Raw genomic sequence first — 13,315 nt, 5'->3', positions numbered from 1 at the left:
ACGGGGGATCGAACCGAGGCGAGTGAAGTTTTGATCCCCGCGGATCTCGATACTTCATCACTGGCGCCGATTCTCTCATTCATGAAATGGAGGGCAACGTCGACGGATGACTATAACTTGACTATCTCTGCGGAGGACGCGACGCTCAGGGCGACTATCGTAGGGAATATTTCTCCAAAGAAGTCTTCACCAAAGAAGAAGAAGAAGTGAAATCCAGTCGATGGTGTATCGGTCGAGGCGGAGGATGAGACCGAGGGCGTCATTAGCTGCAGGAATACGCCTGCCGGCGGTTGGGCGAGGACCTGAGCTAGCCGTCAGTCAGGAGGAGGATGGATTGCTGTACCCGGAATGGACATGATAAGCGTTTTCAATGGTGATGTTGCGCAGTAAACGTCGCCTACAGTGTGAGGCCTGACGATGTGAAGATCATCCTGATATTTCGCACGTAAGCTGACACTAATACTCTCAAATGTGATCGTCCGGCTTGTGATGTAGGATAGGCGATGTCTGCAATGTATGGGACGATAAAGACCAAAGGATTACGCGAAAGACAAGTGGCGAACCATTGATGTCGTTGTGACGAGGGTTGTAAACTGATAAGTGTGCCTACCTCGAAGATGTAAAATCTTGGCTTAGCACATGTAGCGGAGCCTGCAGGCCGTCTGCATATCGAAGCAGCTTATCTAGGCGCTAGAAATTGTTCTAGATGATCTTCACCCATTGTTATGGGTCGATAAGCCGTGGGTGTCGTTGCAGTGAGCCCTCGCGTACCTAGAATTGCCTGGTCGATCCGCAAATGCATGCAGATGGGACTTTCATGGCCCACCATCCAGGCAGACGGAACCCTTATGATTATAGTTTTTCGAGAACAAGTAAGCGATTCATTGGTAAGAAGGTGCCTATGATCAGCATTGACTTCATAGAGACGAAGTGATGCCGTGTCATCTCCAAATGATCTTACCTGCCTCGTGTTGCAGTGGTGCCCATGCTGACACGATAACGAGCTTGGAAGTCTTCATCCTTCCCACATCCGAGTATTCTTGAGCCGACACTTGCCCTATGGCCTTATCATGTTCCTCATCTTAGCATACGCGGTGGCAGCAAGCGCCCAGACGCGCTGCGCCGCTGGCCAAGCTTCGATGCACACGCGACGAAAGCACCAAGGCTTCGCACTCCTCCACACAAACGTGGATGATGATTCCCCACAGTGTTCTGTTATCCGTGTCTGGTCCAATAGCGCGTCATGTCTCGAGTGGAGTGGTGTAGCCATGGCTTGGCAAAACGCTGCCGGTCAACCGACCCTTGTTCGGCCAAGACAGGACGAGACGGAACTCGGAACGCAACTTTGCTTGTAACCTTCCATTTCGTTCGATAGTCACCAGCTCCGCCAACAGTTCCAAGGGTCGAGTCCCAATGCCTGGGGAGATAGTCTGCACTACTGTCGGGCTTTCCGTCGCGACCTAGACTCAGACATGGCGAATCGATGCCCGCGGATCCAAGTGGCTTGTCCTTGTGATAGGCCGTGGAGACTGGGGTCGGGCGTTGTCTGAAAGTACGGTAGCATCCCGAAGTATTGGTAACAGAATCGTTATCTCTTGGTTGCCACACAAGTGATTTGCAGATACCAAGGGGCGGGGTTCGTGTATAAGATGTCCTGGCTGTGCGTGACCGACTAGGCTGCCTGCTCGACTGCTGTTCCACCACTCTCTCGGAATCCGAAGAAGTCTTTCATTCTTTCCGCCTGCCCAGAATCTGCCAATCATGGGCGAAGCCGGAGAAGTAAAGCACGGCGAGGCTGCTGTTCGCACCACCTCGAGCCCGAACAGCACTCCGTCAGAAGACATCATGCCACGGCCGACCGTCGCTGAGGAAGAGAAGAAGACGTTTGTGCAGAGAGTCATGACGCCAGGATCAGTATGGCAGATCATCATCGCCGCTCTTCTAGCCATTGCTATTGGTTTGGCAGTTACCACTACGGTAGACGAAGTACCAGACGCGGCCATCACGATACTTGCCATCCCAGGTAACCTTTGGTTGCGCGCATTGAGGGCAGTCGGTATGTTGCGATGAAACCTCTCTAGACGCGTGAGCTGATTATCGCAGTCCTTCCAATGATCGTCACCGCCATGATTCTGGCAATCCAACGTCTGCGCAACATGACACAGGGAGGAGGTGCAGCGGGTAAACTCGCTCGCTGGACAATTGGCTACTACGTCATCACCACCATCATCGCTGTCGCACACTCTGCCCTGCTAGTCGGCCTGGTCTGGAGTAAACTCATGAACCCAGTCTCAGGAAGTGCTCTGGATCTGGACGACGAGAACAAGGAGCTTGTGGACGAAAGGAAAGAAACTGCCATCCACGATGTCGTCGAAGACATGTTCTTCTCGTTGGTTCCCAACAACATCGTCAACGCCCTAGCGACCGATGCCCTCCTTTCGGTACTTGTCACGGCCGTCGTCCTTGGATATGTCATCAAGCCAGGAGGTGCAATTCATCGAGCCGTCGAAGAAGTCGAAGTTATCGTCCTCAAGGTCATCACAGTTTTGATCCACCTTGCGCCTATTGGAGTGTTCTTCTTGATCATGCCGAATCTGTTCCGTCTCGATATTGCTGAGATTGGGACGAACCTGGGTATTTTGATTGGCGGTACCTTGGTCGGCATGTTCATCCACCTTTTCATTGTAATTCCCATCATTTTCTTCGCGATCACCAGATCCAACCCGTACACGTTCTGGATGAAGATGAGTCCAGCATGGATTACCGCTTGGGGAACCGCCTCCAGCGCTGCGACCTTGCCTGTTACCATTCGCTGTGTTTTGAAGCAGGGTATTCCCATCACAGGTCAGTCTCCATGGTTATAAGTAGTCGATCGCGATCACTGACACACAGTTAGTAACCAAATTTGCCGTACCTCTCGGTTGTTTGATCAACATGGATGGTACTGCGATCTATTTCCCGATCGTCGTCGTATTTTTGGCCGCCACTCAAGGCATCACCCTGAACGCTGCCGATTACATCATTGTTATTCTTCTCTCGACTCTCGCTTCGATCGGAACCACACCTATTCCAAGTTCGAGTTTGGTCTTGGTTGTCATGATTGCTTCCAGTGTCAACATCCCAATCACCGGAATGTACGCCGTCGTCATCGCTATTGACTGGTTCCTCGACCGCTTCCGAACTGCAATGAACGTCAGTTGCGATACTTTCGCAGCCAAGGTTGTCACGCACATAACGGGGATCAAAGACGAAGATGGTCAGTCGTACGATGAGGCCGAGAATGTCGACCCGAACTCGCTCGGACGAACAGATGAGTCCAAAGTTTAGATGCTGTCTCCCCGGTTTAATATAGCGGTCTTGAAATCTCCGAATTCTTCCGAGCTCAATCTTAAGTAATGCAATCCTCTTTCGCTCATACTCAACAGCGTTCCTTCTCTTTGTGATCGTGAATCAAGCTACTCATTTCACGCGATCTGACAGCGTATTTCGTAAGGCCATCGCATCGACCAGCCATGCCGGCATGCCGCGTGACAAGCGGACCTCGGATTGCGCGACTTGGACGATCGGGTCAACAACACAATGAAAAGAATACGCAAAACCAAAGAGTATGTTGTGGAAGAGATGAGCAGTGCTGCGGAGCGTTTGCCGTATATGTCCTCGCTCCTGATATACGCGCGCACGAAGTCTGGAAATGTGGCCAGTCCGGAAAATTAGCCGGCTCGGAAACGTAGTCAGTCCGGAAAAATAGCCTGGATATCGCCCCTGTGGATCTAGCAGTTGTTCAGGACCGCGAAGTGCTGTAGAGAGACAGCATTCGTGGGTGTTTTCGTGATGACACAGTCGAACACTTCGTCGTGGCGGTCGAGAGGAAGCTTCGCTCCACTTCGCGCCGAATCACGGGTCTTGGCGCGTTAGCTACTTTCGAACCCAGCCATCATTGCGTCATGAACACGAGGCACAATTGAGATGCCCAGGTGTGCCTGCAACAGAAACGAACGCGTTCTAGTCGCGACTCTTAGGCGGAGTGGGTCTATTGAGCGCTGAGGAGATAACTGGCATGGAGGGATGGTCAATGTCGTCGCGTATGACGACGTTCTGGTCCAGCACCGTCCAAGGTACGTGTTCTGACCCCTATCAGTCTTTACTTCCTCATACGAGGGTTTGCATCATCTTATGTTTTCGTTCGAACATTCTCGTACAGCTCAACGCTACGCGATAGTCAACTTTTCGTCTCTAGTCTATCACGCGACGTGGAAAGTCGCGTCATTGCGCGCGTTATATAGTATCAGCGACCCTGGTTAATGCACAACCCGTTCGCTTGCAGACCTGTCGCAACCTATACGAACAATATCCAGAGCAATGCACTTAAAAACACGCGGTGTACATAGGAAGGCTTTCACGACAGCCTCGCGCCTCGCTGCTACAAGCATTTTCGCCCTTGCTGACCGCTCGCGCATCTGCCATGATGGCTGAAGGAATGATACGTAGCTCAGAGCGCCCATGGCAAACAGGACGCAACAAAGCTCATACTTGGACCGTTGCGCTATCCGCAACCAAGAGACCTCGCCAACCCGATCAATGGCATGGCAAGAGTGCCTCCGGGTTCAAAGGGTACTAGAGCCAGAGTGATAACTAATCCTCATGCTAGCAACAATTTACTTCGGCACGTGGCCTGGAGCTCCAAGAGATGCAAATTGCTGTGAGCAATGGCTACAGGCCCGTTCTTCCACGTACTCAGTTTGCCATACTTCTTGGTAGGTCTCCCCGGATACCAATGTTCTGGAAGATCTGGTTCACGTGCGGAAGCTTTAATTAGTCCATTTGCACCAATCAGCAGCCAGATCGGATGCTTGGCCATTGCGATCACAATATATCGCGGGGAAGACTAATGCGGAGTGCAAGATGATCTCGTGAGATGGCTCTCCGTGTCCAGTGTGGTATAGCGTCAAAATGCTCAGAAACCGAAACGGTACATATCTTTGCAATACGCGTAGAAAATGAGGAAGCACACTCAAGCAGAGAGACCGACCAAGATGTTCTACGGTCTTGCTTCGCTTTTACTGCTAGCTACTAGTACTTCGGCTGCAGTAGTTAGCAGGAAAGCACCCGCTAGCTTTGTCACAGCCAAAGGCAACGCCTTCAAACTAGACGGAAAAGATTTCTACTTCGCAGGCAGCAATGCCTACTACTTTCCCTTCAACGACGTAAGTATATTTCACTTCAGAGTTTCCACACTTACTGAAACTTCACAGCTCCAATCTGATGTAGAGGCTGGCCTGGGTGCCGCTAAGAAGGCTGGACTCAACGTCTTCAGGACATGGGGCTTCAACGACCGGAACAGAACAACACTCGCGAACGGACTACCACAGTACGGTGGCGAAGGTGCCGGTCCCAGTTCAAACATCATGCAATGGTGGAGCAACGGAACACAGGAGATCAACCTAGTACCGTTCGACAAAGTCGTGAAGGCTGCGGAGAAAACTGGCATGAAGCTCATCGTTGCTTTGACGAACAATTGGGCCGACTATGGTGGCATGGATGTCTACACGACCAACCTCGGCTACAAGTACCATGACGATGTAAGTCACACAGTCTTCGCCTATATGATCATAGACTAACATAACCTTCGTTAGTTCTATCATGTCCCAGCCATCAAGAAGGCGTACAAGAAGTACGTCAAGGAGATCGTCAAGCGCTACGCCAAGTCTTCAGCCATTATGGCGTGGGAGTTGGCGAACGAACCACGATGCGGTGCTGATGGTGTGCGCAACTTGCCGCGCAGCGAGAACTGCACCCCTGACATGATCACCGAGTGGATCGATGAGATGAGCACATACGTCAAGTCACTCGACAAGGACCATCTTGTTACATGGGGTGGTGAAGGAGGGTTCAACAGGCCTAGTGACGATGGCTTCTACAATGGATACGATGGTGGCGACTACGACAAGGAGTTGGCGCTTAAGAACATTGACTTCGGTACCTTTCATACCTATCCCGATTGTACGTATATCTCATTCGACAAGCATCAACACTACCATTCTTTGAGCTACACTGACTAGACTTGCGATAGGGTGGTCCAAGAGTGTCGAATGGGCAAACCAATGGATCATCGATCACGCCGAAGCCTCCCGTGCCGTTGGAAAGCCGGTCGTACACGAAGAGTATGGATGGCTGACCGACGATAAGAGGCAAGAATACCTCAGCAAGACCTCGAATGTCACAAGACTTGAAGCCATCGGACTATGGCAGGCCACCAGTCTGAAGGAGAAGATGCCGGATATGTACTGGCAATTTGGCTACTCTGGCTACTCCTATGGAAGCAATCACGACGACGGATTTACGATCTTTCTGGAAGATGCGGAGGCCAAACAGCTTGTTTACGAGCATGCGAAGAAGGTCAATGCTTTAAACAAGAAGTGAGATGTTGCGATGTCTGGTTTGGCTCGCGCTTGTCTCACAGCAAACACTTAGTTCTATGCAATAGAGCTCTATCTTCCTGCAAAAGGCGTGTGTTTGTCCGGTAATGCGTCAGAGCTGAATGGTGTCTTTATGTACATAGGTTCGGTTTGCGGAGTGTTCCCACAATGTATATAGTTGAATTCTTTCACTCCCTCCCCACGCCACCCGTTATTTCGTTCGACATCGTGCACTGAAAAGGGTGCAGCAGCGTACTTAATTGTTTCGAACTACACCAACGTGTTTCTTCGATCCTGCCAAGACGAATAGGTTGCACTCTTCTTCCGTCCGACTATACCACACTAGCTTCCACTACTACAGCAGCCTGAATCTACACCACCCTAGGCCTATTATTTTACGCCTATTCTCAGACAATCTCACACACAACCTCTAGTCAGCCACTCGATTTTGTCGACGATGTGCGGCTTCACATGCATTACATACAGCGAGTGCGCCCACACCGCGCTCTCAACGAAGCCCGAGCACACCTCTCTTTGCTTTAACGCGAAAGAAATACATTTGGTCCAAGGCGTCGACTGTGCACCTGCGAACTGTGTCCCGACTGACGACACAGAAACCCCGATTGCCGCCGAGAATACTTTCTTTGATTACTGCGATGACTGCCGAGCCGAAGCACGCGCTGCTAAACCAATCGAACGCGGTGAAATGGACGATGTCGTCCAAGCTCATGCGTACGCCAAAGAAGAAGATCAAGGCTCATATGATGAAGATGAGACGAAGCAGCTGCAGGATCTAGCCATCTATCTCGATGCAAAGCATGCTGCTGGCCTGGAGGTTGTCCAACAACTCAAAGCTCTACCATCAAATCCGCTTGCGCTCTCGTATATCACAGACCCCGAGCTTCGCGCCCTTCTGTGCGCACCAGACGTGGAAAAACACTTCACTACCTTCAAGTACTGCTCAGAACTCTTTCCAGTCATGGGCAGTTATATCCAACAGCGCGCTCCAAACAAGGTGTTCGTAGAGACATTCGTGTACCTGCGCGACAAGGCGAAGAAAGCAACGACGTTACTAGAGTGTTTCCAAATCGTTCTCGAGTGCCTCCTCAACTATGAGCCGTCCCGACCGGAAGAACACTTCAACGGTAGCGAAGCCCGACTGCAGTTCTTTGGCAACATGCTCAAATGTATGATTACCGATAAGCATCTTGAAGTCCCTCCGATCGCTTTCCATTTCCACGAGAACAACTTTACTATTCCCAAAGCCACCCTTCAGCAGCTTGAACAGGATCAAGACGTGCCGCAAGCTTGCACCGAGAAACAGGAGAAGAACTCGGAGATGAAACCATCGCGGAAGGAGCGTGGCATTCTGAACATACACCACCTGGCGTTCGATCCAGAGTCACTGAAAGGACTACTGGACGACGAACCGTCCCGTGAAATCGAAGCAGTACATGTCGCGTTTCCGGAAGATGAGAACGTTATGGGTATAGATGTGGAAGATGAGCAGGGTAACAAGCTCGTTTGGAAAGACGGGAAGCCGCATATTGTCTTCGCTGTTACCAAAGCTGAAGACAAGACTGCTGTCAAGGAGATGGATGAGCAACCGACAAAGCCTACAGATGAGCTTCAGGCTGCGCCAACGAAGACGACATATCAACCAACAGGCGGCTTTGGTTTCGATTACTCAGACGAAGAAGATGACACACTTTTGAACAATGAAGTGGCCGAAACTAAGGCGATTGGGGTCGAGAGCGTCGACATGTCCTCAGACCCATCACCATACCTATGCATACCCTCCTCCCCACCCGTATCGGCCGCAGAGTGTTCATTCCAGTCTCATTCATCTAGTGCGTCTCCTCCATCCTCGCCATCCCTTCCAGCTCTTCCGAACAAATGCGAGAACGAAAGCGCGGGAGCAAGTCAACCCATCAGTGGCTCCTCCTCACCATCATCACGTAAGCGCAAGTCGTTATCGAGCGACTCAAGCGAAGACAACAAAAGCATCAGCAGTGACGAGGAAGAAGATAAACAACACTCCGACCCTCCCATGAAGCGAAGCTGCACGACCAGTCTATCATCCGACTCTTCCTCCTCTAGATCTGCAACGCCTGTAAAAGCAAAGTTGCACAATCCCCCATCAGCGCCAGGTTCGCCGTTAGCGGACCTACCTCCTCTACCATCTTCGCCTCCATCTCCAGATAGTTCGTCTTTGTCTTCTGTATCGTCTTATGTGGACTCCGCATCATCGCCTCAGTCGCCTCCTGCGCCCCTTCCGCCGCAGCCAACGACGCCACAGCACCGCATGCAGACGCGTGCCATGACACGCAGTGCGAGTACCACACCAGCACCTCCGGATGCGGCGTCTACGAGAGCGAAGCGTTCATCGGGTAAGTGATGGAAAGAACAGTGTCAGCATAAGAGACAGAGGGGCTGATGAGATGGATGAGACTTTGAGAGAACAAAGGAACAAAAGGGAACACAACTATATCCCAGGTAATTGCACGAGAGATATCGCAGTGGCTTGAGGTCTCGTGGATCAGTGTTGTTGCATAGGCTTTTGCGCGTCGCGTTCTGTCGACACTTATCGTGTGTTTTTGTTATGACTTGTTTCAAGACTATTCCATTCCTTTAGTCAACAAGAGTTCCCGGGTATGTAGTCTTGAAGGTTGTGACAAAATGCACAAATTCGGGTTGAAAAAGATCAGAACAGCTTTTGTGGGTATCAAACGACCTACTACGCCCCGACTAAACCATGCGCATGTATTAGATGTGGTGTCGTACGCTCCACAATGACAAGCGTATGCAAGCGCGGCGAATGACATTAGAAGTTGCAGATATAGCTCATTCGGAGTCGTCACCTCCGCTGTCGCCGCTCTTATCATCCTCCTCGTCTTCCGATTCGCCCTGGACATCGTCGTCATCATCGTCATCGTCGTCTTCGTTATCATCGCCGCCAGCCTCTTCCTCGCTATCGTCTTCCAGTACAACCTTCTGCTGTGGTACAGGTTTTGCTGCTGCCCTTCGGCTTGGTCGACCCGTAGCGGTGACTTCACTTGCCTTTCCCCACGCCGCTTCGCCCTCTTTGATTGCCTCGAGGTCTTTCGCAAACTCCCTCTGCTCCTTGATCTTGGCTGCCTTTTCAACCGAGTATTTGCCATCCATGCCCACGTCCTTCAGCCAGCCCTTGAGCACGCGGATCTTGTCCTTCGAGGTGTCGCACTGGGACAGTTCGGGGTCGCGCGACCAGACTTTTCGAATGCCGCACTTCACGAGCCAGCCTTGGAGTCGCTTGACTTCAGCGGTGTCGGGATCGTCCTCGGTCTTCGCTTTGGGCGCCGCTTTCGGTTTCGCCGGGGCCTTTTCCTTCTTGCCCTTTGCTGCAGCGACTTTCTTCTTCTTCTTGGGCTCTTCGTCTATGACGCTGGACAGATCACTGTCAGATACGTCGCCCTTTGTCTCTGCCTTCTTCGCTGGCTCGGGTTCGACGTCGCTCTCATCGTCAACCACAGCGCCGGGTCTGGACGTCGGCTTCGGCGAATCCTCCTCGTCCGAGTCTTCTGTCACAGTCTTCTTCCCCCGCCGTACTAACTTCTTGGGTGGCTCGCTCTCTGCATCGGATATCTCGGCGGGTGGTTCTGAGAGCTCAGCTTCAGATTCTTCGGACTCGGTCTTTGCGCGCTTCTTGGGTTTCTTGGCGGGTGCTGCAGCCTTGCGCTTGGTGCCTCTGGCATTCTCGGTGGCAGCTTTGGTCTTCTTCTCGGCGGGCTTCGCTTTGGGTTTCGGGGCGGCTTTTTTGGGAGTAGACTGTGGTGTAGGCTCATCGGAGCAGAACTTCTCCTACATATTTTTAGTACACGGTAAGGAATTGGAAGTCGGGCCTCATACCACTGCGTCTACAATGACTTTCTGTGATTGCTCTTTCCATGTCGAGTCTGTCTTGAAGAAGCCCTCGTCTAGGGCTAGTTCCTTCTCTGCGCGCGCCCGAACGCGCTTCACAGTCAGATCATCGCTTTTTCCAGATTTGTGGATCGCGATGACAATGTCGCGCAGTTTGTTTGAAATGGTCGCCTCAGAGGGCCGGTCTGCTTCGGAATCCGACATGATGGGCGGCGCGTTCGTAGATGGTGTTGATGATCGACGGCCGTACGCGATAGACGCGGCGGTTAGGGCAGGCACGTCGCCGGTAGCGTACACGTGACTCCGCGGAGAGATCCAATGGCGTCAAGTGGCTTCAGGGCCTGCGGGGAATTTGTCGTGTCGAGCCACGGCGATGTCAGTGTATCAGTTGAATCGCATTCCTTCCTGCTGATTGCATGAATCGCATGGTATTGCCAATGCAGATGCCCATAGATGATGCTGGGCGCCGCCCTTTGACGTCGAGTTGGTCTGTGAGCGCCCCGCGTCTGCTGGGTTGGGCAGCTCCACGACCGACGTCACATTTATTCCCAAGTTTCACACAGACACCGCCAGCTTCATTCAGTGTTTTCCAACGCGGCCTACACCTGTCAGCGACCGAGCTGCATGCCGCCAGTCCCGACCGCCCCTAGCCCCAGTCATCTTCAACTTTAGCATCTGCCCGGGTTGTAACTGCGCCCTGCCGTCTGCCAACTCTGGCCGCTTGAGCTCGGAACCTGCGAGAAGCCGCCTCCACCTTCGAGCGGGCCTTGATCTATTATCATTCTTTCGTCACGCCAGCACCACAATTAAAATAACTGATCCCTCCCCCCTCGCGCCAAAGGAAACCTACCCACACCGCCTGCTCACCGGCCCCAGCCACGTTGCGGAGGTGAATGCTGACCTCGCCCAACATCCTACGCCGCAGATAAATTTCCTGTCAGGAGTGTCGCGACTCAACCACCTTACAACCCCCACTATCCAACATATCCACCGCCAAGATGTCTAACGCGCCCACAACCCTCAAGCAGCCCGAGTCGTCGGAGGGACGTCTGCTGCTCGTGTCGAATCGACTGCCCATCACCATCAAGCGCTCCGATGAGGGCAAGTACGACATGTCCATGTCCTCGGGAGGACTGGTCAGCGGTTTGAGCGGACTCTCCAAGACCACCACCTTCCAGTGGTATGGCTGGCCCGGACTTGAAGTCCCCGAGGACGAGACAAAGACTTTGAACGACCAGCTCAAGGAGAAGTACAACGCGGTACCTGTTATGCTCGACGATGAGCTCGCAGACAGGCATTACAACGGATTCTCAAGTGAGATTACCTATGTAGAACCATATCGCTGCCAGCACTAACAATTGTAGACGAGATCATGTGGCCGCTCTTCCACTACCACCCCGGTGAGATTACCTTCGACGAGTCCGCTTGGGACGCCTACACCGAGGCCAACCGCCTGTTCGCAAAGGCCGTCGCAAAGGACGTACAAGACAACGACATGGTCTGGGTGCACGACTACCACCTGATGCTCATGCCCGCTATGTTGCGCGAAGAGCTCGGCAACACCAAGAAGAATGTCAAGATTGGCTTCTTCCTGCACACACCTTTCCCCAGTTCCGAGATCTACCGAATCCTGCCGGTCCGCAATGAGATCCTGCTCGGCGTTCTCCACTGCGATCTCATTGGCTTCCACACATACGACTATGCTCGCCATTTCCTGAGCAGTTGCTCGCGCATTCTGTAGGTATCAGCCTAAGGGCAGAGTTCGCACTTGCTAACTCAGACCAGGGGACTTGCCACAACACCAAACGGAGTCGAGTTCAAGGGCAAGGTCGTTACTGTCGGCGCTTTCCCTATCGGTATCGATCCCGAGAAGTTCGACGAGGGTCTCCAGAAGCCCAAGGTACAAGAGCGGATAGCAGCCCTCGAGAAGAAGTTCCAGGGTGTGAAGCTCATCGTTGGTGTTGATCGCCTCGACTACATCAAGGGTGTACCACAGAAGCTGCACGCTCTCGAGGTGTTCCTCACAGAGCATCCCGAATGGATCGGCAAGGTCGTGCTTGTACAAGTCGCCGTTCCTTCTCGGCAAGACGTCGAGGAATACCAGAACCTCCGCGCAGTTGTCAATGAGCTTGTTGGTCGCATCAATGGCAAGTTCGGCACTATCGAGTTCATGCCTATCCACTTCATGCACAAGTCGGTCTCTTTCGACGAGCTTATTGCGCTCTACGCCGTCTCAGATGTCTGTCTCGTATCTTCGACACGCGACGGTATGAACCTGGTGTCCTACGAGTACATCGCGACACAGGAGAAGCGACACGGTGTCATGATCTTGTCCGAGTTCACTGGTGCTGCACAGAGCTTGAACGGCAGTCTTATCGTCAACCCATGGAACACCGAGGAGTTGGCAGATGCCATTCATGACGCAGTCACCATGGGCGATGAGCAACGTAGTCTAAACTACCAGAAGCTGTCCAAATACGTCCGGAAATACACTAGGTAAGTGCCCACGATCACATCTCGATCGACACGTTCTAACTTCACACAGCGCATGGTGGGGCGAGTCGTTTGTCACCGAACTTAGAAGGATCTCGGAGACGCCAGACCGCAAAGTACACTTCGCTAACGCTCCGGTTGCTGGAGTTGATGACTCTACAAAGACTGCTGGTGAGACGAGCTCAGAGCTACCGATCCGCCAGGAGACCGGCAACAAGGACAAAGAGTCAGACCCGGCCGCTGCTGTCGATGCTCAAAAGGAGATCGACGGCGCATCTAGCCGATAGGCGCTGTGCCCCACGGTGAGCACCTCTGATTATTACGACGGATGATTTCACGTGACGAAAGTTCGGCGTGATGGATTCGCTTGGGTTTGACGATTGATGAAGGTTCCGATTCTCACAGTATCCCCTCAATTACTAGATCTTCTTACCTAGAAGCTGTAGTGGAAACATCACTGCAGTAACAATATACCCCCTCTACACACGACCTTGTTCTTTGCACTC

The 13,315-nt window shown here is 52.4% G+C and overlaps 5 protein-coding genes across 5 annotated transcripts; 4 read left to right on the top strand and 1 right to left on the bottom strand.

The window, feature by feature from the left end:
- Positions 1-1,761: 1,761 nt before the first annotated feature.
- J4E88_004942 (uncharacterized protein) lies at positions 1,762-3,327 on the top strand (the record flags this gene model as incomplete). Its single annotated transcript, XM_049398584.1, has 3 exons — positions 1,762-2,056; positions 2,104-2,844; positions 2,897-3,327. 3 exons carry the CDS (start codon positions 1,762-1,764, stop codon positions 3,325-3,327), a joined length of 1,467 nt encoding a protein of 488 aa, XP_049255264.1.
- A 1,670-nt stretch (positions 3,328-4,997) lies between these two features.
- On the top strand, positions 4,998-6,420 carry J4E88_004941 (uncharacterized protein; the record flags this gene model as incomplete). Its single annotated transcript, XM_049398583.1, has 4 exons — positions 4,998-5,204; positions 5,253-5,579; positions 5,634-6,000; positions 6,071-6,420. The coding sequence occupies 4 exons, from the start codon at positions 4,998-5,000 to the stop codon at positions 6,418-6,420; spliced, it is 1,251 nt and encodes a 416-aa protein (XP_049255263.1).
- A 724-nt stretch (positions 6,421-7,144) lies between these two features.
- Positions 7,145-8,378, top strand: J4E88_004940 (uncharacterized protein; the record flags this gene model as incomplete). Its single annotated transcript, XM_049398582.1, has 3 exons — positions 7,145-7,148; positions 7,172-8,240; positions 8,300-8,378. The coding sequence occupies 3 exons, from the start codon at positions 7,145-7,147 to the stop codon at positions 8,376-8,378; spliced, it is 1,152 nt and encodes a 383-aa protein (XP_049255262.1).
- Positions 8,379-9,260: 882 nt separating this feature from the next.
- Positions 9,261-10,520, bottom strand: J4E88_004939 (uncharacterized protein; the record flags this gene model as incomplete). The annotated part of the gene is made up of 2 exons (XM_049398581.1): positions 9,261-10,256; positions 10,305-10,520. The coding sequence occupies 2 exons, from the start codon at positions 10,518-10,520 to the stop codon at positions 9,261-9,263; spliced, it is 1,212 nt and encodes a 403-aa protein (XP_049255261.1).
- Positions 10,521-11,314: 794 nt separating this feature from the next.
- On the top strand, positions 11,315-13,096 carry J4E88_004938 (uncharacterized protein; the record flags this gene model as incomplete). Its single annotated transcript, XM_049398580.1, has 4 exons — positions 11,315-11,630; positions 11,681-12,053; positions 12,102-12,812; positions 12,862-13,096. The coding sequence occupies 4 exons, from the start codon at positions 11,315-11,317 to the stop codon at positions 13,094-13,096; spliced, it is 1,635 nt and encodes a 544-aa protein (XP_049255260.1).
- Positions 13,097-13,315: the final 219 nt, after the last annotated feature.

The sequence above is a fragment of the Alternaria novae-zelandiae genome (assembly GCF_023758075.1).
Source record: "Alternaria novae-zelandiae strain BMP 2774 chromosome Unknown scaffold_9, whole genome shotgun sequence".
NCBI classification, from domain to species: Eukaryota; Fungi; Ascomycota; class Dothideomycetes; order Pleosporales; family Pleosporaceae; genus Alternaria; species Alternaria novae-zelandiae.
The sequence above is the reverse complement of the archived record's forward strand: the minus strand, read 5'-3'. Positions and strand labels throughout refer to the sequence as shown.